The sequence below is a fragment of the Chenopodium quinoa genome, unplaced genomic scaffold (assembly GCF_001683475.1).
Source record: "Chenopodium quinoa cultivar QQ74 unplaced genomic scaffold, ASM168347v1, whole genome shotgun sequence".
NCBI classification, from domain to species: Eukaryota; Viridiplantae; Streptophyta; class Magnoliopsida; order Caryophyllales; family Amaranthaceae; genus Chenopodium; species Chenopodium quinoa.
Genome location: NW_018742484.1, coordinates 416,642 through 439,884, shown reverse-complemented (window position 1 = coordinate 439,884; position 23,243 = coordinate 416,642). Strand labels below are relative to the sequence as shown.

At 33.4% G+C, this 23,243-nt stretch overlaps 1 protein-coding gene and 1 long non-coding RNA gene across 3 annotated transcripts; one reads left to right on the top strand and one right to left on the bottom strand.

Moving 5' to 3' along the window:
* Positions 1–159: 159 nt before the first annotated feature.
* On the bottom strand, positions 160–7,698 carry LOC110719311. 2 transcript variants are annotated; one of them, XM_021898208.1, is made up of 5 exons: positions 7,481–7,693; positions 7,334–7,392; positions 4,939–4,996; positions 3,226–3,297; positions 160–2,351 (listed from the first exon to the last, which is right to left on the bottom strand). In XM_021898208.1, exons 1-5 carry the CDS (start codon positions 7,539–7,541, stop codon positions 2,341–2,343), a joined length of 261 nt encoding a protein of 86 aa, XP_021753900.1. In that variant the 5' UTR covers positions 7,542–7,693; the 3' UTR covers positions 160–2,340. The 2 variants fall into 2 exon arrangements, with proteins under 2 accessions (XP_021753900.1, XP_021753898.1); XM_021898206.1 differs by lacking the exons at positions 160–2,351; positions 3,226–3,297 and having other exon boundaries at positions 4,116–4,996; positions 7,481–7,698.
* A 2,190-nt stretch (positions 7,699–9,888) lies between these two features.
* LOC110719309 lies at positions 9,889–12,003 on the top strand. Its single transcript, XR_002511062.1, has 2 exons — positions 9,889–10,961; positions 11,745–12,003. It is a non-coding gene; the product is annotated as an uncharacterized LOC110719309 (long non-coding RNA).
* Positions 12,004–23,243: the final 11,240 nt, after the last annotated feature.

Sequence of the window (23,243 nt, the reverse complement as noted above, 5' to 3'; positions counted from 1 at the left end):
CCGACAGATTTTTCCGTCGAAATCTAATTTAAAAAAAAAGAAAAAAAACAAACAAACCCTAAAACAACCAACCCCCCCGCCCTCATTTCCGCCTCTTCTTTCCCCTTTCTCCTTCTCTTTCACTCTCCTCTCCTCTTCTCTTCTCTTCTCTTCTCTTTCCTCTTCTTCTCGATCTCTCCTTTACTCCTCCTCCCTCCTCTTTCTCGATCTTCTTTCTCCTTCTCCCTCCTCTTTCTCTTGTCTTCTTTCTCTTCTCTCTCCATATCCTCCTCTTCTCTCTCCGTCCACCACCAACATCAAGCACCGTCAACAACAATGCTACAATGTCCTCCTCTTCTCTCTCCGTCCACCACCAACATCAACCAAAACAACAACGAAGAAACACCAACAACAATGGCGCAACAACAACAAAGCCGACAACCACCATTGCGAGCCACCCACTCTCAAGGTTTTTGTTTTGTTAATCTAGTTTTAATTTAGGTTAGATTATAGATCTAGTTGATTTTTTATGTAATTGTAATGTTAATTTATAAATTTTATTAGATAATTGTATATTTATATATTTCCTTTAATTTTGTTGTTTAATTATCGTTTTTTTTTTTTAATTTTTTTTATGAAATTCTGATTAAATATGTAGATCTACTGGTTTTGATTTTTTTGTGGTATTTTTCGATTTTGTAATGTTAATCACAAGATCAGAAAAGATAAAGAGAGAAAGAACCAAGGGTTGAGCTTCTCCATTTGGGTTTTCAGCAAACTATTCGTTGCCGAAATTTCGACCATTGTATCGTACTAAATTGTCAGAGGACACATCAGGCCTCTATTTGAACAATTAGATCGGGCGAATCGCTGCTGGACAAAAGCCTTCATTTTGGCGATTTCTACATCTTTTGTCTCTCAATTGTTCATCTCTTAATGTTATTGTTGTTGGTGGTATATGAACCTTTTGTAGATTGAATAGGATTTATTTTTACCCACAATTATCAATAAAAGAAGTTTAGGGTGAACTTCAAAAGCGATCCCGTGGTTTTTACTCTTCACATCGAAGGGATTTTCCACGTATAATTTGTGTGTGTTCTTTGCGTTTTAATCTTCCTATTATTGTTGATTTTACTCTACACATCAAGGCTTCAGCTTAAAAAAAATTCACATTTAAAAGTTCATGTTTGTTCAAAACTTCAAATAATGGTTAAGGAGTTAAAATAAGGTTTAAGAAGTTCATACAGGTATAAATAAGGTTCAAATAAGGGTTAATAAGAATTAAAAAAAAAGAAAAAAAAAAAAAAGAACCTCCACATAAATCTTGGACCCTACACGTGGTTGTATATACGAGTAACATACTGTTAGGCTGCCGTGTATAAAAACATTAACTATTAACTCAAAATTCATAATTATAAACCTAGATACAATAACTATTAAGCCATAATCAAAACTAATACTATCGCTACTTATTCAAAACCATAACTATTAACCCAAAAATCATAACGAGCAACCTCAAAAACCATAACTATTATCCAAAAAAAAAACGACTATTAACCTGAAAATCATAACTTATGACATAAAACATAACTAATAACTAATAACTTAAAAACCATAAGTATTAATCTATTATTCAAAACTATTGACCCAAATACTATAACTGTTAAGCCAAAATCATAACGGATACTTCCTCCATTTTGTCATAATTGTGACACTTCTATTGGAAAGTTATTTTTTTATAGAAAGTCTACTATTGCCCTTATTTAAAGCTCATTGCCCACTAAATTACACTCCTAACATTCTCTCACACCTATTATACGTGTATCAGATCATGTGAGGCCACTTTTCTAAATCCCGTGGAAAAGTGTGTTGCAAGTATTAAAAAATGGAGGAAGTACTAAAATTATTCATTTAAAACCATAACTATTAACCCGAAAACTATAACTAATAACCAAAAACCATACCTAATTAACTATTAGCCCCTAAAATTATAACTAGATAGCCAAATACGCAAATTATTAACATAAAACCATAGCTATTTACCCGAATATCACAACTAATTAACAAAATCATAATTAATAACCAAACACTCTAACTATAAAAATCATAATTATTGAACTGAATCTCAACTATTATTAATTAAAACATAACAATTTGTCCAAAATCTACAACTAATAACAAAAAACTATAACTAATAACTATAGTTTACAATTCAACAATGCAAACAAAGTTAAATCTAGATGATCAAATTCATTTAGTAATTTTTACAATCAAATCCATATCTTTGACAACTCCATCCATTCATTGCCTGCCATTGCTGAGAGCCCAAGAGTAAGGAAGAGAGTTTATGGCTTTAGTGGGTCAAATTTGACCTAGAAGACAAATAAAAATCAGAAATTTTAGACACACCACAACAGAGTGATAGAGATAGTTGTCGGCCATCGCCGCGTTTGTTGGTAGGATTTCAAAGGTTGTCATCTTGTCAATGACACTTCGCCTTCATTGATTTAATAGTGTGGTTTATGAGTATTATTGGGAATGAAGTGGCAGTGGTGACGACAGAGGCTTTGATAGGGACAGAGAGGAGTGAAGGGAATGAAGTGGTGGAGGTGAAAGATGGTGAGGGGTGGAGAGGAAGGGTTTTGGGAGGATAGAGATTGGCATTTACCAACTCGGTCAAACCCACTGCCCAGTTTCAAGCCTGGATAAAGGAGGAGGGTTACGGTAGGCCAGCTAGTGTAAAACTTTGTCACATCACTTGACATGAGCCACTAGTATAGGATTGGTGACCTCTTAGGAAGGCCTCATGTTGGTTCATGTAGCCAACCCTTATAATGGGATTAAGGCATTCAAGCAGCAGAAGAAGAAGAGAGATTGGCATTACCAAAAAAAAAACCTAATCCAGTTTCTCTCTCCCCTTACAAGACCACACCTTATAACGTATTCCTTGTATGTAGTATATTAGTTAAAAAGTGCAGTCAAATTTTATACCCTAAAAATGTCAATAGTGGAAAACTGGAAATTAATTTGGGATAGGAATAACTAATAATTTCAAAGGTAAACTGTATCCTACTTCTTGATTAAAATTACTTAATATAAGAGGACGCATTCAATCATATTAGGACATTAACATGCTAATGTTCCATTGAAAAAATATAAAAACAAATTTTTAAAAACCCAGTATTTTATTAATTAATACAAAGTATTTAATATAAAAATTAACTTTGTAAGAGATCGCATACTTACATAATAAGATATCACTTGCAATTATCAGATCCCAATTTGAATTGCCATTTGAAAAGGCGTCACCCCATGTATCTGAAAACAAGCAGCACCTTGTTATCACTAATCACTCAATAGCTTGAATATGAATGATTGAATTCACATACAGAATTTTCACATTTAGCCTTGATTTTTTTAACTTATTCAATGTATACCACCCAACTTCTATTTATTCTAAATCTTTCTTATGTCTACTATAAAACCCTACTTAACTCGTTCAATCATTAATTTACTCAACGAATGCGAATCAACTCAAAAAAAACTAACTAGGTAAAGAGCTAATTAAAGGCTAATGGGAAAGATAAGGAAGAGTTAGAATAAGTAAAAGGTTAATTAGAGCTAAGAAGGGGAGGAGAAAAGGCACAAAAAAAATTTCAAAAAAGAAAAATTGTTGTTAATTAGGGGTTGTTTGGTCATGAAAGGCATATGGCACAATTCTAGCAAAATTAAGGGATATACGATGAGATATGAAAAGTTAGGGGTATGTTGTGAATAAGATATTTCCAAGTGAATGCTAAAAAAACTGAAAGCTGTATTCACAGATTTGGCCACATAAAATTCCCAAGCAATAAAAGTAACATAATCCCAAATCAAGGTTGCAGAAATTCGTTCACAATATAAAGGCTTTATTATGACATTTAGAAATCAAGACGGAAACATGGAGGTCTTTTGAGGATTTAAGTAACTCACGCTTGACATGAGGAAGGGCAGGGACAACTCGGTTGATTTTGCAATTATAAGTTATATTATCCTCAATTTCTTGATCATCATAATCAGACGTTGTAACATCAATTTGTAACAGTTTTTTCAGAAAGATAGCCAAAGCGCCAGTTCCACTGCCATCAATGAATGAGAAATTGAGAACTCGTTAGCCCGAATCAACCCATAAATATGATAATTCCAAACAAAGAAGTAGATCAGCTTCATACAAACAAATTGATTGTATTCATCTCTACAGTAACACTTTTTGTAATTGTGTCACCATTCTCTTTCAAGTTGAGTATTAATAGACAACTGGCAAAATCCAATCTACTACACTTTTGCTCTAAGATAGAAAGTACGCATATGTATAAAATATAAATAGAAGCTGCTAACAGACTCGGGGCAATTTAACAGAAATTATTGACACCGGCCTATGGAGTAAAATTTCAAATCATAGCTGATTCATCACACTGAGACAAAGATCTGAGGGAGGTAAGCCTTTAAGACAGGTAGAGATCAAAAACAAAGGAAGAACAACATTAATATGGAATATGTTTCTGCAAACTTATTAGGGCACAAACAAGAGGGTAAAAAGCCCAATATTCATCGCCACAATAAAAAACGGTTTTACAAGTAGCACAAAACATATTCCAAATAACAAAGATGGTTTGCGCATTAGATGCACACTAGCCTTTTATTTGTTATGGAGATCCGAGAATAACATATTCAAGATTAAACAGAAATTTTTTGTTCCAATTTATCAAAACTCAAAATGAGTACGTCACCAAACCAATAATGCAGATTTAGAAGCCTTAACATAAGACCTCAGCTCCAATCTTGACCAAGTTTGCAATTAAAATAAATAATACATGAAATTAGAAGAAAGGGACATTACATGCCTCCCCAATTCAATGACATGCCTCCCTTCTATCATAGACCGGTTTTGGACCAAACATTCAGAAAAAGCAAATGTACCTGGCCAGAGCAAATTCCCATTCAGCTGGTGGAAGGAGAATTCCCGAACGATCAACTCCTGCAATTGCAAGAAACACAAAACTAAAGATGTTGAATAAGACATTAAAGATGGACCGTTTCCTCTTCACATGCAAAAGCCCTGAAAACAGGAGCTTGAGGCATAAGGCATGGCATAACAGTCAATATTTAAGTCACATCAGATTTTAAAGCACTTTCCATTGCGGTGATACGTCTGACAACTGTAACCAATTCGTCAATTAAGAAACATATAACAGTTGGCTATAGCATACAATCAGACTAGTTAAGTATCAAATGGCTATCTGCTGAGTTCCAGTATGCTCAACCTATCTCCTTGCCTCTTGACCCCAATGCTAAGCTGTTAACCCCCTTTTCTTTGAGTCAAGCTAATGTGTAAGTAGATGTTGCCTTAAACCTTCCACTTTGGAAATGGGGATTGGGGATGTCTGTTACTCCTCTGCTAAGATATGGCTAGGAGGATTCATTTGTAAAACTCATGCAGAGGATGCAAATATGGCTGAGTACTTAGCAATTCTTTATGCTGCTGCCTGGTCTAAATGCAAACAATTGGATTACTTACTCAAAAAATGTTGTCACTGGTATTAATGATTTGCAAAGGATCAGAGATATATATTTCAACGATGCCTGGAGACCTGATGTTCTTTGGATCTTCAATTCTCCTGTTTTTGCTGACTGGGATAGCTCCTGTCTAGCCTCTTTAGCTACTCTACTGATCCTATGTACTTTGATTGTAATGTCGATTTATTTTTAGTTCCTGCTACTGATACTTCTCTGAACTTTTGTAATTTAAGTGTCACTTTGACACATAATTAATCTATTCTACCCCATCAACCAAAAAAAAGGAAGTAAGACGTGAGATTTAAAGCCTATCCGTTACAAATAAAGGTGAGCCATTTCTCTATTTAGAACAACTCTTTTAAAGACTATTGATAGAGATTAATGTTACTCAAACTCTTCATTTCTCAAGTCTATGTTGGAACTCTTAAGTCTCTAACACTACATGACTATGAACACTTGATACTACACATTGAACCAAAAATATGAAAAAAAAAATTTAAAATAGCAAACATGAATAAGTACACTTTGTCTAACATAGGTACTTGAGTCTAAATAGTATAGTTCAAAAAAAGCATTAGTAACCCGCTGATAAGATATAGAAGCTGTTAACCAAGAATTTTTATATAGTTTACTATAACCTAACTTAAAACCTGCAAAAATTGTCCAATAGGTGACCAATCAGCACAATGTAAAATAAGCTCAATCCTTTCCTAGTTATTGGTTAAAAATGCATCCAAGTTAAGAGCATAAAAAGAAAAAAGGGGTTTCAGATAGCAAGATTCAACGACCACCTATGGGTCATTGATTGTTATTACTTCCATAGGAACTAAATATAGTCATACTTGCACACATCATTACAAATTAATCCTTCCTAAGAAACAATAGTCTCATGTACAATTTCAAGATGTCTGGAAATAACAATCAAGTTCTCTAAAATAGTAACCGTTAATGAGTGGGCTTTTTAAAATGTCCCTGCTTATATAAAGTGAAGATGATTTTGAGAAATGACCTAACTACAAGGCTCTTTCAACTTTTGCAGGTAATATCCTTAATTATGCAGGATTTGAACAGTATTATACGAAGTGGTTAATTCTGGAAAGAGCCACGGAGGAAGTAATTTGAACAATGCTATCATCCAGGAGTCTTAGAATTTATAACAGCACTTAAATGACAATTATGACAGACATCATAGTTTTGATACAAATCACGGAAACTCCAATATATCTAATGTACTTCCTTCGTTCTTTTATGTTAAATGAATAACCGAATAAGAAAAGTTGAACATAAAAAAGCACTCCCTCTATTCTTTTATGTTCAACTCTTTAGCCAGTTCCTTTTTATTCTACATACTTTGCTTTATTCTATTTTAGCTTGCTCTTTTTATCGTTGCGTATACAGAGTAGAACATAGAAGACCAGATGGAATACTACTTTATACATAATATACTTATAAAAATAAACTTGTTCTCGAATCAGATTCGTCTTTCCGGGATCTAAATAGAAGCAATTAGCCACTTACATGCCATATTTCAGTGAGTAAGCTCAATAAAACTGCTCTTTTTTACTAGCCTTTTCATTTTAGCAAACTAGCAACACAAAACTGAAATCAGATCAAATTAGCTACCAAATTAGTGATTTAAATTTGTTCCTAATAAACATCAAATGGTTTTACACTTGAATCTCTACAAATCTGAACTGCATTGCATTATAAATTTATAACAATTATAAACTACAAGCAAATTACAAAATTATTAGGGAAAAATATGTAATTAAATTGGGTATAGATGAAATGAACTCACCATTCCTGGAAATTGGTGGGTTCTTTCAACAAAATTTTGTTGGGTATTGGGTTCCTCATCTATTCAAGCAAAAATGGCGGTAAAATTTGTCAGAAAAGTTAAATTAAAAATTAATTACTACGTACTTAGATGTGAAGAGAGATGTACCAGAAGAATTGTCAGAAGTGTTGCCGAAGAGGGAAGAAGGGGAGAAGAGAGCAGTCTCCATTTTCGTACAACGAAAGACGGCAAACAAGACGGCGGAACTGCAGTGAGGTTCTGACTTTCAAACGCATCCTATTAATGCAATTAGGTTTATAATTTAGGCGACACGGTCAAGTGCATAATACGCATGGTGCATATGAGTAGGTGCATAGCAATGGCTTAAGTTGTTTGGTTGGCATAAACTTAGTTGCAAATCATGGAAATTTTGACAGTTTGAAAAGTCACAATTTTTCTGAATTTGTAATTCCTACATTTACACATTTTATTATCAACCAAACAACTCAACAATTTTTAAATTCCCATGTTTTTGACTTCCCTCACTTTCTTTGTACAACCAAACAAGGCCTAATTTCATTATACTTTTGTATTTCAAAATGGAATCTAGCTTGATGGATATGTGTATATACCATTCTTAGTAATTGACATGAGAATTGTGACTTAACAAAGGAACGTGGGTAACTTACATAAGCCACATTTTATCACTTATTATAATTGGAATTTTAATTTTCCATAAAATTCTAATTTTTCTTGTTTTTTCTTGATCTCTTCAACAATGACCAAATACTTTTATTTTTAAAATTAAGGTTATTTGTATTTCACCACCCACAAATAACCCACTTTTTAAAATTACCACAAAAAAATAAAAATATTTTAAATTACCACCAAAAAAAGACAAAAAAAAATTAGGTTTCACCACTATTTAGCACTTTTCATCTAAAAAAAGGTTAAATCTAACGTTTTTAAAAAAAATTCTTTGATTTTTGTGACAAAAACATGGTCTTTAGATGTTTTAGGGGTCATTTTTGCCCTTTAGATCCGATTTAAAGTCAAAATTTACAAAAAAGAATGACTGAAAATGCCTCGTTTTGCGTACTAAAAAATATCTTGGTTTGCGTGACACGTGCAAATGAGGCATTTTTTATAATTATTTGTCAATTTTGACCTCAAATCGAATCCTTTGGGCAAAAATGACCCCCAAAACCTCTAAAGAGCATGTTTTAGGCACGAAAATCAAACAAATTTTTTTAAATCGTTAGATTTAACAATTTTGGTGGTGAATCTTATTCTTTTTTTCGTTTTTTTGGGTGGTATTTTAAAATATAAAAAAAAAAGGGTGGTAATTCAAAAAGTGGGTTATTTGTGAGTGGTAAAATATAAAATTTAATAAAATTAAATCCAATATGAATTATTACTTAATGATACACGAAGTTTAATCTATGTTGATTGTTGAATTTATATTGTCATACCTTACTTATACTTGGTTAAACTTATATTTTTACTCAGTTAAACTAATTTTTATTTATATTCACTTTTCACTACATTAACTTTTTTTTTTACTTAATCCATAACTTTCACTAAATCTGACTCCCTCTATTTCTATTTTAAAGATTATGGAAAGTATGACCAAAATGAGATGGAGCAATGTAATTGTTGTTCAAATGCAAGAAAGAGTAACAAAGAAAACAAGAAAAAATAGAGATTTATATGATTCGCCAAACAATGTTTTAAATACGACCATCGAAAAGATATAGTTTACAAGATCGATCCTTAACCTAAATACCCAACTTGATTTGGAAACTCCAACTAATTGAGCTAACTTCCTTTCAACTACAAATGATTCTGAGACTAAATAAGAGAATATAATGAAGAGAGCATGTAGGGAATTTTTTCAACTCTCGCCCTACATATGGGTCATTTTTTAAGTATGGCGGCGCTCTAAGGAAAAGAAGCTAGAGAAAAAAGAGTCGCTAACAAGTTTTAGGAACTTGTAAACCATTCACGGATGTGAAGGTTACACCCCATTCACAATTACGGAGCTTGCTAACTCCATAGTGGTCCGAAACCATGACTGGATGTTCGGAGATGATGGTACGAATTTGACCTTAGAGAAGCCAAACCCGCCCTAAATAGGCCTCTACTTGATTCTTATTGATATTCATGCGTGCTTTTCGATCAACATACATACATCAAATTAATCTTAATCTTGTTTAATCTATGTTGGTTGATTATTATTAATGCACAATTAAATCTAATATTGGTGATCACTTGAATTAAAATCATATTAAGCCTAAATCAAATTATTAATTATCTTATTAGGCGTGATTTCAAGTACAAATTTCCTTAAACCTGCAAAAAGGGCGTGATCAAGCTGTAATATCCGAATATTTTCTGATTATATAAAATATAATTTATAGATAAATAATTTATATTTTCTAGTTATTAATTAAATTAATAATTATTATTGTTTATTTTTATACCTAAAGTATCTTAAACCCTATATATATATATATATATATATATATATATATATATATATATATATATATATATATATATATATATATATATAGGGGAGGGATCCGGTAAGAACCCCTAGATATATAAGAACCCTAGATATATAAGAATCCATCTCAACCGTAGGATCAAGTTGTTTTAGACGGTTAAGATTAAAACACGTGTCCAACTTTTTCAACCCCCTTACCCACCTCCCAACCTTTTCTCTCTCCTCTAACTTTCTTTCCCTTCTTCCCGATTCTCTCATTTTCTCTCTCCTAAAACCCCCAAAAATCTGATAGAAGTTGCAATTTGAAGGATTTTCGCTTCAGGTATGTTTTTCTTTTCGATTTTGTTCAAATTTTCATGAAATTAGCATGATGTTCAAGTGAATTTGCAGTTTTAATTGGTGATTTTTGCAATTTTTAGGGTTCGGATTTAGGGTTCTATTTTTGCGATTTTTAGGAGTCGATTTTTGCGTATTATTTTGTGCGATTTTTGAGTTGGAATTTTCGTATGGAGTTTGATTATTTTGAGTTCGAGTTTAGCAAATTTAGGGTTCGAATCTTTGCGAATTATTTTGTTCGATTTTTGCGAATTATTTTGTTTGATTTTTGCGAATGATTTTTGTTCGATTTTTGTTCATTATTTCGATCAATTTTTGTTCATTATGTCGTTCGATTTTTGTTCATTATTTTGTTCGACTTTTGTGAATTATTTTTGTTTGATTTTTGTGAAATATTTATGTTCGAAAAATTTGATCTGTCAATTATTTTTTTTTTGTTCGAATTAGTTCGATTTTTGCAAATTAATGTCAATTTTTGAATTTTTTTTTTGAGTATGTGTATTCGAACAATAGATCTGTTGCTGCTATGGCTATTACTACAGCCTCTTCTACTCTGCCTACTGCCCCTCCTATCTTCTTCAAGGTTAATTTATATATATTTTGTAGTTGAAGGCATTTGGTGAATTTTATGAAGAAATTGATAACAAGAGTGTCGTTTTGTCCACTTTCGAAACAAGAAACATTGAGATGAAATGGAAGAGCAATGCAAACAAACATGATTGTGGAGTATTTTTGTTGAAGCACATGGAAACCTATGAAGGACAATGTCAAAAACAATGAAATTCGGGGCTAGAGAAGGGTAATGTACGTGTCAAGACATATGATTGATTAGGTTCTAATTACATCTCCATATTCTGATTATGTTCTAAAGTAATTCTGATTATGTTCTAAGTTAAATGTCTATGTTCTAAAGTAAATCTGATTATGTTCTAAAGTAATTATGATTATGTTCTAAGTTTAATGTCTATGTTCTAAAGTTAATCTGATTATGTTCTAAATTACTTGATTATGTTCTAAAGTAATTCTGATTATGTTATGAGTTAGATGTCTATGGTCTAAAGTTAATCTGATTATGTTCTAAAGTAATTATGATTATGTTCTAAGTTTAATGTCTATGTTCTAAAGTTAATCCGATTATTACTTGATTATGTTCTAAAGCAATTCTGATTATGTTATAAGTTAGATGTCTATGTTCTAAAGTTAATCTGATTATGTTCTAAAGTAATTATGATTATGTTCTAAGTTTAATGTCTATGTTCTAAAGTTAATCTGATTATGTTCTAAATTACTTGATAATGTTCTAAAGTAATTATGATTATGTTCTAAGTTAGATAGATTATGTTCTAAAGTAATTATGATTATGTTCTAAGTTTAATGTCTATGTTCTAAAGTTAATCTGATTATGTTCTAAATTACTTGATTATGTTCTAAAGTAATTCTGATTATGTTGTAAGTTAGATGTCTATGTTCTAAAGTTAATCTGATTATGTTCTAAATTACATGGGAATGTTCTAAAGTATTTTTTATTATATTCTGAATTACATGTGTATTTTAATTTTAACGTGTTTGTATTTTTTTTGTTTGCAGTTTGAGCAAATGAAAAGGTTATGAGTGGAGTATTGTGGGAAGATTATAACATCAGAAGTAAATGAAGAACGGAAAAGAGTGATGAAGATGGCTAGAAAGTGGTCAAAGCTGAACAAAAATTGATATATGATTGTGTAAATCTTAAGTTTATATCTTTAGACATATATTTAAAACAATATATAGTACATTTTTTGTACAAATATGGAGATGACTATTTTGAACATGGGTATCATTTGGAATATTAATATCATTTGAAACATTAACCTGATTTGAAACATTATTTTTATAATGTTCTAAAGTATTTCTGATTTGTAAACTTTAGAACATAAGTAGACTAAATTTAGAACATAGAAAAAAAAACTTTAGAACATAAGTAGACTAAATTTAGAACATAGAAAAAAAAAATTGAACATAGATAAAAGAATATTTAGAATATAGGTAAAAGAATATTTAGAACGTAAACAAAAAAAAAAGAAACTTTAGAACATAGGTAGTAAAAATTTAGAACTTAGGAAAAAAAAACTTTAGAACATAAGTAGACTGAATTTAGATCATAGGCAAAAGAATTTAGAACATAGGTAAAAGAATATTTAGAACATAAGAAGAAGAAAAAAAACTTTAGAACATAGGTTGGAAAAATTTAGAACATAGGAAGAAAAAAAAAAAAAAAAAAAAAAAAAAAAAAAAACTTTAGTATATAAGTAGACTAAATTTGGAACATAGAAAAAAAAAATTTAGAAAATAGGTAGACTAGATTTAGAACATAAGAGTAGGCAAAAAAATTTAAAACATAAAAAAAGAATTACAGAAATGCCATTACTAAAGGATGGTTTTAGATGGTTGGATCAAAACTAATAAATGGTTGAAATTGGTTCTTATATAAGATTGAGTTCTTATATAGAGGAGGGTTCTTACATGAGCCTTCCTCTCTCTCTCTATATATATATATATATATATATATATATATATATATATATATATATATATATATATAATATATATATATATAAAAATATATATATATATATATATATATATATATATATATATATACACACGGCCGTGGGTGTACTCGTGTTTTTCCTTCTCAAAAACTCTAAGCTTTGACCTCTGCAGACTTGTTTCCACTAGTTTAATTGTCTTATGCCCAAACTCCATCAATTCCCTTCTCAATACATATCATGCGGCAATCATTCACCCTTTCTATGATCAAATACCAAACTTAAGCCAATACCCATTAATTAACCAATTAAAGTCCAATATTACCTTACGCAATTCGTCATGTCAATTAAAGACACTCTTCCGGCAATTTAAACATGCTTTTGTGAGGTAATCACGCTTGTCATTTTGGAGTCTGTATGTTTTTATATTTTTGACTAGTAATCACACTATCGATCCTTTTGGAGTTGTTTAATATTAACGTGATTGTATTATTTTTATTATTTTTATTATTATCATTATTATTATTATTATTATTATTATTATTATGTGTAATCTTATTGGACATATTTGGTTATAAATTGTTTATTGATTGTACTCTGTATTATTATGTGTAAATTTTATGATTTGTTATTCATATGATCATGTTTTGAAAATATATGGTTAATTGATGATGATGTATGATTTAATTGTTGTATTATTTATTGTATTATATTGATTGATTATGTTTTTATTCTAGGGTTCTAATGCTGTTGATGTAGGGAGTATTGTTCTTGAGGTTTTAGGGTTACTAATATTCTTATTTTTTTTGGGTTGTGAGTTAATTATATTTGGGAACTAGTTTTATTGCCCTATAAGAGTTGAGGTATTTTATGAACCGGAAATGTCGTGTTACATTATTTGGGAACCTATGCCATTTTGAGATATTGTTTATTAACATGTGAATGGATATTTGATCGAAGTATGAAATCGATCAAAAGGTTGAGAATTTATTATTTTGTTTTTGGTTTGAGGCTCGGCGTTATAGACCTTAATCCTTGGCATGTTGGTAAGGAGATAATAATCATCAGTTAAGAATGAGGTACAATCTTTATTTATATTTTATATGGTCCCCTACGGTGGGATTTGACCCATATTGTTCATGATTTAAGGTGTTTTCTGGTTATTGAGAGTATTCAAGTTTTTATACTTGTTGGTTTGTTATTCGAATTACTCATGTCCAAGGCTAGGTATAGAACAAAGAGCATGACACACTTATGGGATTAGATGAGTTAATGGAGTAAATGATCGTATTTTTATTTGAGGTTGAGTTGATAAAGATTATTTTCAGAGTACAATGTGTAATTTAGTTTTGAACTATATTGTTTAATTGAGCTAGTAATATTAACTATTCTATTACTCTTTGTATTATGATATATGGTGATTACTCAACTTTTTGCTGACATGTGTGTTGTTTTGTTGTGCTACTTGTGTTTGCGGCCATGTCTTTTTCTTATGGTGGCCCTGCGGCGATCTATTTTGGAATTTGTCCTTAATGGTGAGCAGTCAAGTTTGTCAAAACAGGTTGATCAAGTGATCGTAGCTAAAGGAGCTCAAGTGTTTCGATTAGTATTTTATAACAAGTTTGTAAAGTTGTATAAATAGCTCACCTAGTTTATTGGGTTGTAATTATTGGGATTTTGTAAGCCTTAGCACTTGACAAGTTGTTGAGTGTGGCGGTAATACCTCCGATTTAGGTGTATGCTTCTGCAGTTTTATTCAAAGGTTGTTTATTTTACCTTTATTTATTATTTATTATTAGCTAGTAAATCGGGGGTGTTACACAAGCAATAACAATAAATCATGAATAATCAAGTAACATATGATTAATATAACAATCATCATCATAAAAACATCATCAAAACATTGTTAGTAGTAAGATCCTAGGTATGGTACTAAACGGGTTAATAACAAATCCTAGCATGTCACTAATAATAACAAAATCAAAGCGTTATTCTAAACATGATACTAGAAATCATAATAACATCCTAAACATGATTCTAGGAATTAAAATAAGACCTTAAATATGATTTCTACTCCAAAATCAAAGAATAATAATAAGGGTGATTAAATTACTCACTTTGATGCCTCAACCTTCTTGTTATTAAAACAATACACTCGTTAGTAAACTTCAAGAAAACGAAATCAATAAAGTAAATAAATCAAATATGAGAATTGAAATATAGATTTGGGACCAAACCCTCATAACTATCAACCTTTTACGTCGAGGTCGAAGGCAACGTCGAGTATGGTTTGGAGTATTCGAATCTCGCTAAGGAGGTATTGTGACTGATTTGGGATGTATCAAGGATATGTTTAGCCTATGCTAAGAACATATGTGTTTTAGAACTCTGGAATTACGATGGCTATTGATGATAATTGTGGCTAGGTAATTGATGATTATTTTCCATCTTATTGATGGTTATCGTTCATGATCTGGAACGGGAAAAATGACCTCTATTTATAAGGAAAAAAGTGAGTCTGATGATCAGAAAAAAAAAATCAGAAGTTCTGGAAGAAATAGAACTTCACTGTCGTGGGACGACAAGATTGTCGCGGCGCATTGGCCTCTGTCGGAGCGCGGCAAGGCTGACGTGGAGCGACAATCCTATCGTTATGCGATAGTTTCTGCAGATAACAAAGTTGTACGGAGTTTGATTTCTAATGGAATTATGTTTGCAGAAGATATCCGAACGTCTTTGTATTCGAATAGAACAAGGATTATCATTTGAGAAGTTTTATTCAATCTCGAACTTCTTCAATTCGATCTTTATCTTTTCAGAAAGGACAGATTAGAACCTTCTAAAGGATTCTAGAAGTTCCTAACTAATTTAGGATTGAGAATATGATCATATAGGGCCTAAATAATGTATTTGGACTCCATATAATCATTGGGTCGTAGCTAAGGTGGTCCTAAGCTCGATTTGGGCTTGGTTTAGTATTTTGGTCATAACTTATTCGTTTTAAGTCGGATTTGAGCTTATAATATAACGTTGGAAAACTATTTTCAAACCCCATCCATTTAAGTAATAATTAGACTGGGAACATGGATCAAAATAATTGATTTTGGATGTTTTTATAATTTGGGCACGAAATGAATGTTTTTAAGGACACGAAGTGGATAATTTGGGCTTAAGGATACAAAATGAATGATTTTAGATTAAACATTTTAGGTAAGGTTAGGATTATTGCGAGACTCTTCAACTCTTTACCGAACTCGTCAATTAAAATGTGAAAGGTACTCATCACTGGGTTTGGTTTTTGGGGAGACACGATTAGGTGTCTACAGAGCCCTATTCATTTACTTGAATAAGTAAGGAAAGAAGTAACCAAAATATGCCAACAAACGCTTCATTCAATACTTAACTAGCTTTTCAACTGGTAGATGCTTTTCATTCCCCCGATCAATGAAGAAGAAAGAACTATAGATTTTTCCTAAGAATTGGAAGCAAAGCACTACACTGAGGCGAGAGGACGAGAAAAGAAAGGGCTCTGAACTTGACCTTCCTTCTTTTGGAAGAAGTAGGCTGATAATGTATCTCACAAACATGAAAGTCGCGATAAAGGGAAATTCAATTTAAAATGGGAGTCGGAACTCGGCTTTTGCCAACTGTTTTAGACAACTCTTAATTGGAACCTTACACTTCTAAGCAAGCTCATATTCTATATAAGAAGGACAGTCCCGGGAAGAGTACGATCCTGTTACCTATAGCGGGGAATCCATCTCCATCCTCAATCCCTTCTACGGTGGCCTCAAAAGCGAACGACGTGTAGGTCACGTGATCTGCACCAAGTGGTGGTCGACTCGATGATTCCCTGACCAATAGTTATCCTAGCTCTTTCAACATCCGCTCCATCCTCAATTTGGATAGGAAATGCAGTGCGCTTAGCGTCGAAAAGATCCTTCTACGTGAGTGCATTATAAAACTAGGCGACCTCTTACTCCCAACCCAATCTATCTTGCTCCATGGGTCTAATCAATGAAATGATTCACTTATAGGACTTTTGGAAAAAGGCGCAAACAACTAACTAGTTTATATCCTTAAGTGCAAAACAGCTCCAAGTGGTTAGCGAACTATTGAAGTTGATAAGTTCCAGTCCATATTGAGGAGACAACCCAGTGAGACAGAAGAAGCTGCTCTGCTCAGGTGCTTCACCAGACGATGCTTTTTCTAGGAATCCTGCGCCACACTTCATCTTGGAATCGGAGTCGATTAATTGCTACCCAAATTAGTGTCCTTTATAGTGTCGTGGAAGTAAACCTATTTGTAGTTTCATAATCAAGTTTGGCTGCTCTTCACCCTTAATGGGGCTCTGCCCTCCTAACCGAAGTGTCGTTCACTCAACTAAACGACACCCGCTATTCTCAATAGTAAGTCGTTGACATATCATAAGAGGAGCCGTTCCAAAAGGAGGTTAGATAGGTATTTGAATATACATATCAAGGGGCATGAGTGACATTTCACTTGAAATTTGAAAAATCCCACTCAGTAAACCCGTTTTGATCTCTGACACCCCGTTTTTTACTTGATTAATTATTTTATTTCTTATTCCTTGTTTCCGTTTTATGTTATCTCTCTCCTCATTTGTTTTATGTTGTTTCTCTCTCCTCTCTCCATTGTTTTGCGCTCTTCACTTCTTCTGTTCTCACTTCTTCTCTAATCACTTAGTTTATTTTCCTCATCGTTTCTTCCCACAACTAATGTTTTAATTTAAAATCCCACTGATCACCTCTAGTTCTCAGTCATTCAGTACCGTCTTTTGAATTTATTTTGTTCGTCGTTGGTTCGGTTGTTCCCAAAAGTTGGGGAATTGGCGAATTCCGGTTTCACGACTTGAATTTAGGTGAAGCATAATTGTGATTTCAAGGCATATACATCTAAAACAACCTATAATATGCATGTTATGACAAAGAATTGGTTCATTTGGTAAGAAATGTAGAAAATAGGCAAGTGATAGGTCATTTAAGGGTCTGTTGGTTGATTTGTAGTCATTTAGGGTCCCAAAACTTAGATCAGTGCTTATTTTTGTGATTTCAAGGCATATACATCTAAAATAACCTATAATATGCATGTTATGACAAAGAATTGGTTCATTTGGTAAGAAATGTAGAAAATAGGCAAAGGATAGGTCATTTAGGGGTCTATTGGTTGGATTTTGGTCGTATTCGCTCCCAAACCTTTGAGACTTGGTTTTTTTTGTGGTTTCAAGGCATACACAATCCTAAATATCTATAATAGACATGTTATGACAAATAAATGGATCATTTAGTTAGAAATAGGCAAGTGATAGGTCATATAGGCCTCTATTGGTTGGAATTCGATCGTGGAATTCGATCCAATTCGCTCCGAAACCTTTGAGACTTGGTTTTTTTTGTGATTTCAAGGCATACACAATCCCAAATACCTATAATAGACATTTTATGACAAATAAATGGATCATTTAGTTAGAAATGTAGGAAATAGGCAAGTGATAGGTCATATAGGCCTCTATTGGTTGGAATTCGGTCCAATTCGCTCCCAAACCTTTGAGACTTGGTTTTTTTTTTGTGATTTCAAGGCATACACAATCCCAAATACCTATAATAGACATGTTATGACAAATAAATGGATCATTTAGTTAGAAATGTAGGAAATAGGCAAGTGATAGGTCATATAGGCCTCTATTGGTTGGAATTCGGTCCAATTCGCTCCCAAACCTTAGAGACTTGGTTTTTTTTTGTGATTTCAAGGAATACACAATCCTAAATACCTATCATAGACATTTTATGACAAATAAATGGATCATTTTGTTAGAAATGTAGATAATAGGCAAAGGATAGGACATTTAGGGGTCTATTGGTTGGATTTTGGTCGTATTCGCTCCCAAACCTATGAGACTTGGTTTTTTTTGTGATTTCAAGGCATTCACAATCCCAAATACCTATAATAGACATTTTATGACAAATAAATGGATCATTTAGTTAGAAATGTAGGAAATAGGCAAGTGAGAGGTCATATAGGCCTCTATTGGTTGGAATTCGGTCCAATTCGCTCCCAAACCTTTGAGACTTGGTTTTTTTTGTGATTTCAAGGCATACACAATCCCAAATACCTATAATAGGCATGTTATGATAAATAAATGGATCATTTAGTTAGAAATGTAGGAAATAGGCAAGTGATAGGTCATATAGGCCTCTATTGGTTGGAATTCGGTCCAATTCGCTCCCAAACCTTTGAGACTTGGTTTTTTATGTGATTTCAAGGCATACACAATCCCAAACACCTATAATTGACATGTTATGACAAATAAATGGATCATTTAGTTAGAAATAGGCAAGTGATAGGTCATATAGGCCTCTATTTGTTGGAATGCTGTCCAATTCGCTCCCAAACCTTTGAGACTTGGTTTTTTTTGTGATTTCAAGGCATACACAATCCCAAATACCTATAATAGACATTTTATGACAAATAAATGGATCATTTAGTTAGAAATGTAGGAAATAGGCAAGTGATAGGTCATATAGGCCTCTATTGGTTGGAATTCGGTCCAATTCGCTCCCAAACTTTAGAGACTTGGTTTTTTTTTTTGTGATTTCAAGGCATACACAATCCCAAATACCTATAATAGACATTTTATGACAAATAAATGGATCATTTTGTTAGAAATGTAGATAATAGGCAAAGGATAGGACATTTAGGGGTCTATTGGTTGGATTTTGATCGTATTCGCTCCCAAACCTATGAGACTTGGTTTTTTTTGTGATTTCAAGGCATACACAATCCCAAATACCTATAATAGACATTTTATGACAAATAAATGGATCATTTAGTTAGAAATGTAGATAATAAGCAAAGGATAGGACATTTAGGCGTCTATTGGTTGGATTTTGGTCGTATTCGCTCCCAAACCTTTGAGACTTGATTTTTTTGTGATTTCAAGGGATACACAATCCAAAATATCTATAATAGACATGTTTTGACAAATAAATGGATCATTTAGTTAGAAATGTTGGAAATAGGCAAGTGATAGGTCATATAGGCCTCTATTGGTTGGAATTCGGTCCAATTCGCTCCCAAACCTTTGAGACTTGGTTTTTTTTTGTGATTTCAAGGCATACACAATCCCAAATACCTATAATAGACATGTTATGACAAATAAATGGATCATTTAGTTAGAAATAGGCAAGTGATAGGTCATATAGGCCTCTATTGGTTGGAATTCGGTCCAATTCGCTCCCAAACCTTAGAGACATGGTTTTTTTTTTGTGATTTCAAGGCATACACAATCCCAAATACCTATAATAGACATGTTATGACAAATAAATGGATCATTTAGTTAGAAATGTAGATAATAGGCAAAGGATAGGACATTTAGGGGTCTATTGGTTGGATTTTGGTCGTATTCGCTCCCAAACCTTTTAGACTTGGTTTTTTATTTCAAGGCATACACAATCCCAAATACCTATAATAGACATGTTATGACAAATAAATGGATCATTTAGTTAGAAATGTAGATAATAGGCAAAGGATAGGTCATTTAGGGGTCTATTGGTTGGATTTTGGTCGTATTCGCTCCCTAACCTTTGAGACTTGGTTTTTTTTGTGATTTCAAGGCATATACATCTAAAACTATCTATAATAAACATGGTATGACAAAGAAATGATTCATTTATTAACAAATGTAGAAAATAGGCAATGGATTTTGATTTTAGCTTACATATTTAATTTGTGCAACTTTTCATATGTTTATCTTGTAGGAGGCCTACCAGAAGAAAGTTGAAGAAGCAAGCACCCAAGAGATTTAGAAGAGTCCAAATGAGTTGTACTGGGAAACTGTAGGTGGTCGAAACAAGAAGGGTCGTGTGAAGGGACTTGGCCAAGGTGCGGAGCTGTATTACGGCAGCCGGAAGAGTTCCAAGTCTTCCCAGCAGTATACGCCTTCCTTTCTTTCCCAGATGTAAGATCAGATGGACTAGAGGGTGGAGCAGAGGTTGGAGGAGAGGGTGCAAGCGATGCGGAGTGAAATGGAAGTCGAGATGGAGACTCGATTGGCCGAAATAGAAAGGAGAAACCAAGAGGGGTATGAAGAGATGATGCGTCGATTCTCCAGCAACGACTCATGTTCCAACATTCCACATCAGCGTCGAGACCCCACGAACGACGACCCAGGTAGCGGCGGTGCAGGGATAGGTACTCCAACTGTAGCTTAGAATTTGTGTACATAATTGGACATGTATTTAGTTTTAAATTATGTTGTATAGTTGCACAAATTAAAATATATACATTAATATTATTGTTAATATATATATATGAAAATATTTTCATATTTAAATCGTCAATTCAAAATTAACACAAATTAGGTGCAGGATGTAGGTGACCAAAATCGAATTAAAAAATTAAATTATTGCTTATTAAACAGGAACCTTCCGATGGAATTTTTTGTCGGAAATGAATTGCTTCCGACGGAATTATTCGTCCGAACATAAGAGGTTCCGACTGACGAATATTTCCGTCGGAAGAAATTCATTTCCGACAAAAGATTCCGTCGAAAGACCCACTTTTCCAATGAACACAATCCGTCGGAAGGTAAGATATTCCGAGGGATAATTCCGTCGGAAGCCTTCCCATTTACGACGGAAATAAGTTCGTCGGAATGTTGCGACGGACTTTCAATTTAAGTCAAAATCAGCTCCGACAGACGTAATTCCGTCGAAAAGTTCGTTGGAAAGGTGTCTTCCAACGGAATTTTCATCGGAAAACGTCCATTTTCCGACAAGGTTCGTTACGACAGACAACTTCCGACGGAATTCCGTCGGAAAGGCCGATTCCGACGGATTTTTCAATGTTTCCGACGGGATATTTCTGTCGGAATTGAGCTGTTTTCTTGTAGTGATTTTTCAACACATGAAGGGAATCTCACATCAGTTGTTCTATGCGCAGGCCTCTTCGGCATAGGGGGATCCTTCGGTACCTCAGAACAGCTCTCTTGCCTCTGTGTGGAAGGAGTAACATGAGTTCCCTTGTCACCTTTTACTTCTCCTTCTCCATTAGTAATCTTCATCATTGAAAGCTTTTCATCCACCTGAATCTCTAGTAAGTGGAGCGTTTGCATGACAAGATCAGTGGTGTCTTTGGAAACAGATGACTTCGAACAAAGGGAACCAAACTTAACCATCATTTTATCAAACCTGCAAACCTCTTCAGTCTTGCTTGGATCGTGATATGCAACCTTCACCCTAGTGTGCTCCCTTATCACATATTTCCTCTAACGCCTAAAATGAATTTGTCAGGAATCTCGGTCTGATCATTCAACTCGTACACCTTGATGATGTGACGACATATAATACCGTGGCACTCAAAGTGCTTGCATTCGCACCAAGCTTCCTTAGAAACACAATCAAACGTAACCTTGTATCCTATGATTCCTCTTAGACGGTTTCTCCTTCGAACAGTTCTTAGGCTTGTACCAAACTCTATCCTCAACCACATGCTCAGTGATGTTCTCAAAAACCTGCATTTTCCCACATAAAGCAGACGGCTGCATTCTCGTTGGACTTCTTTGAATTTCGCATCAGTATAGATCTTTTGGAATATAAGCTCAACGAAGAAGTCACTATACGTCTTCCTTACATATCTCGCATTGTTATCATCAGCCTTTTTTTAGTAGTTGCTCTAACCTCAAGCGCCTCTTCATAACGCTCCACAAATTCATAAAGCAACGTGTGTTTGCTTAAATATCCGTCAAAGAAAATGTGAATACTCTCTACTCTTTGGGTGGTTTTCATGCCGGCCTAAAACAAATGCTTCACAAATGCTGGAACCCACATTGCTCGTTCTTCAAACAATCCTGACAAGTGATTCCAACAACAAAACCAATACAGTACTTCAAATTATTGAAATCACCATGTTTAATGAAAAATCAAATCTGAAATGGAACCACCCTTTACCAAAACCCCCAGTTGAGCTACACAAAGATGTATGGGTTATAAATAACAGACCCACCCAGTGAACTACCCATTACCAGTGAACTACCCATTACTAGAACACCCATTTCAGTAATATGAAGACAAAGATGTATAGGCCATTAATAACAGCACCAGTCAAGTACAGGAAGTTAGCATTCCCCCAATTAAACCACAATAATAAATCAACCCGTATAACATTAATCCATTTGCAAAACAGCATATCATGATACAAATGCAACAACAGCATACAGGACATAAAATAAAATGACAAGAACAAATTGACAATTTGGAAAAAAAAAATTTTAAAAAAATAACCTGCCAGCCATTCTTCATCTTCAGCTTCAAATTCCTTAATAACCTCGGGCCAACGTTGTTCAAATTCCTAATGATCTAGGCTATCATAAATTGCCTACTTCAACACTTCCTTCAGATCTGAGTAATTAACATGCTAGCCTAGCTTCTTTCCAAACTTGTTAATGATGTGCTAAATACACCATCTGTGGATTGTTCCTTTCATAACAACCTTTAGAGCTTTCCTGATTGCGGCGTCCTGGTCCGTTAGGATCCCAGCAGGT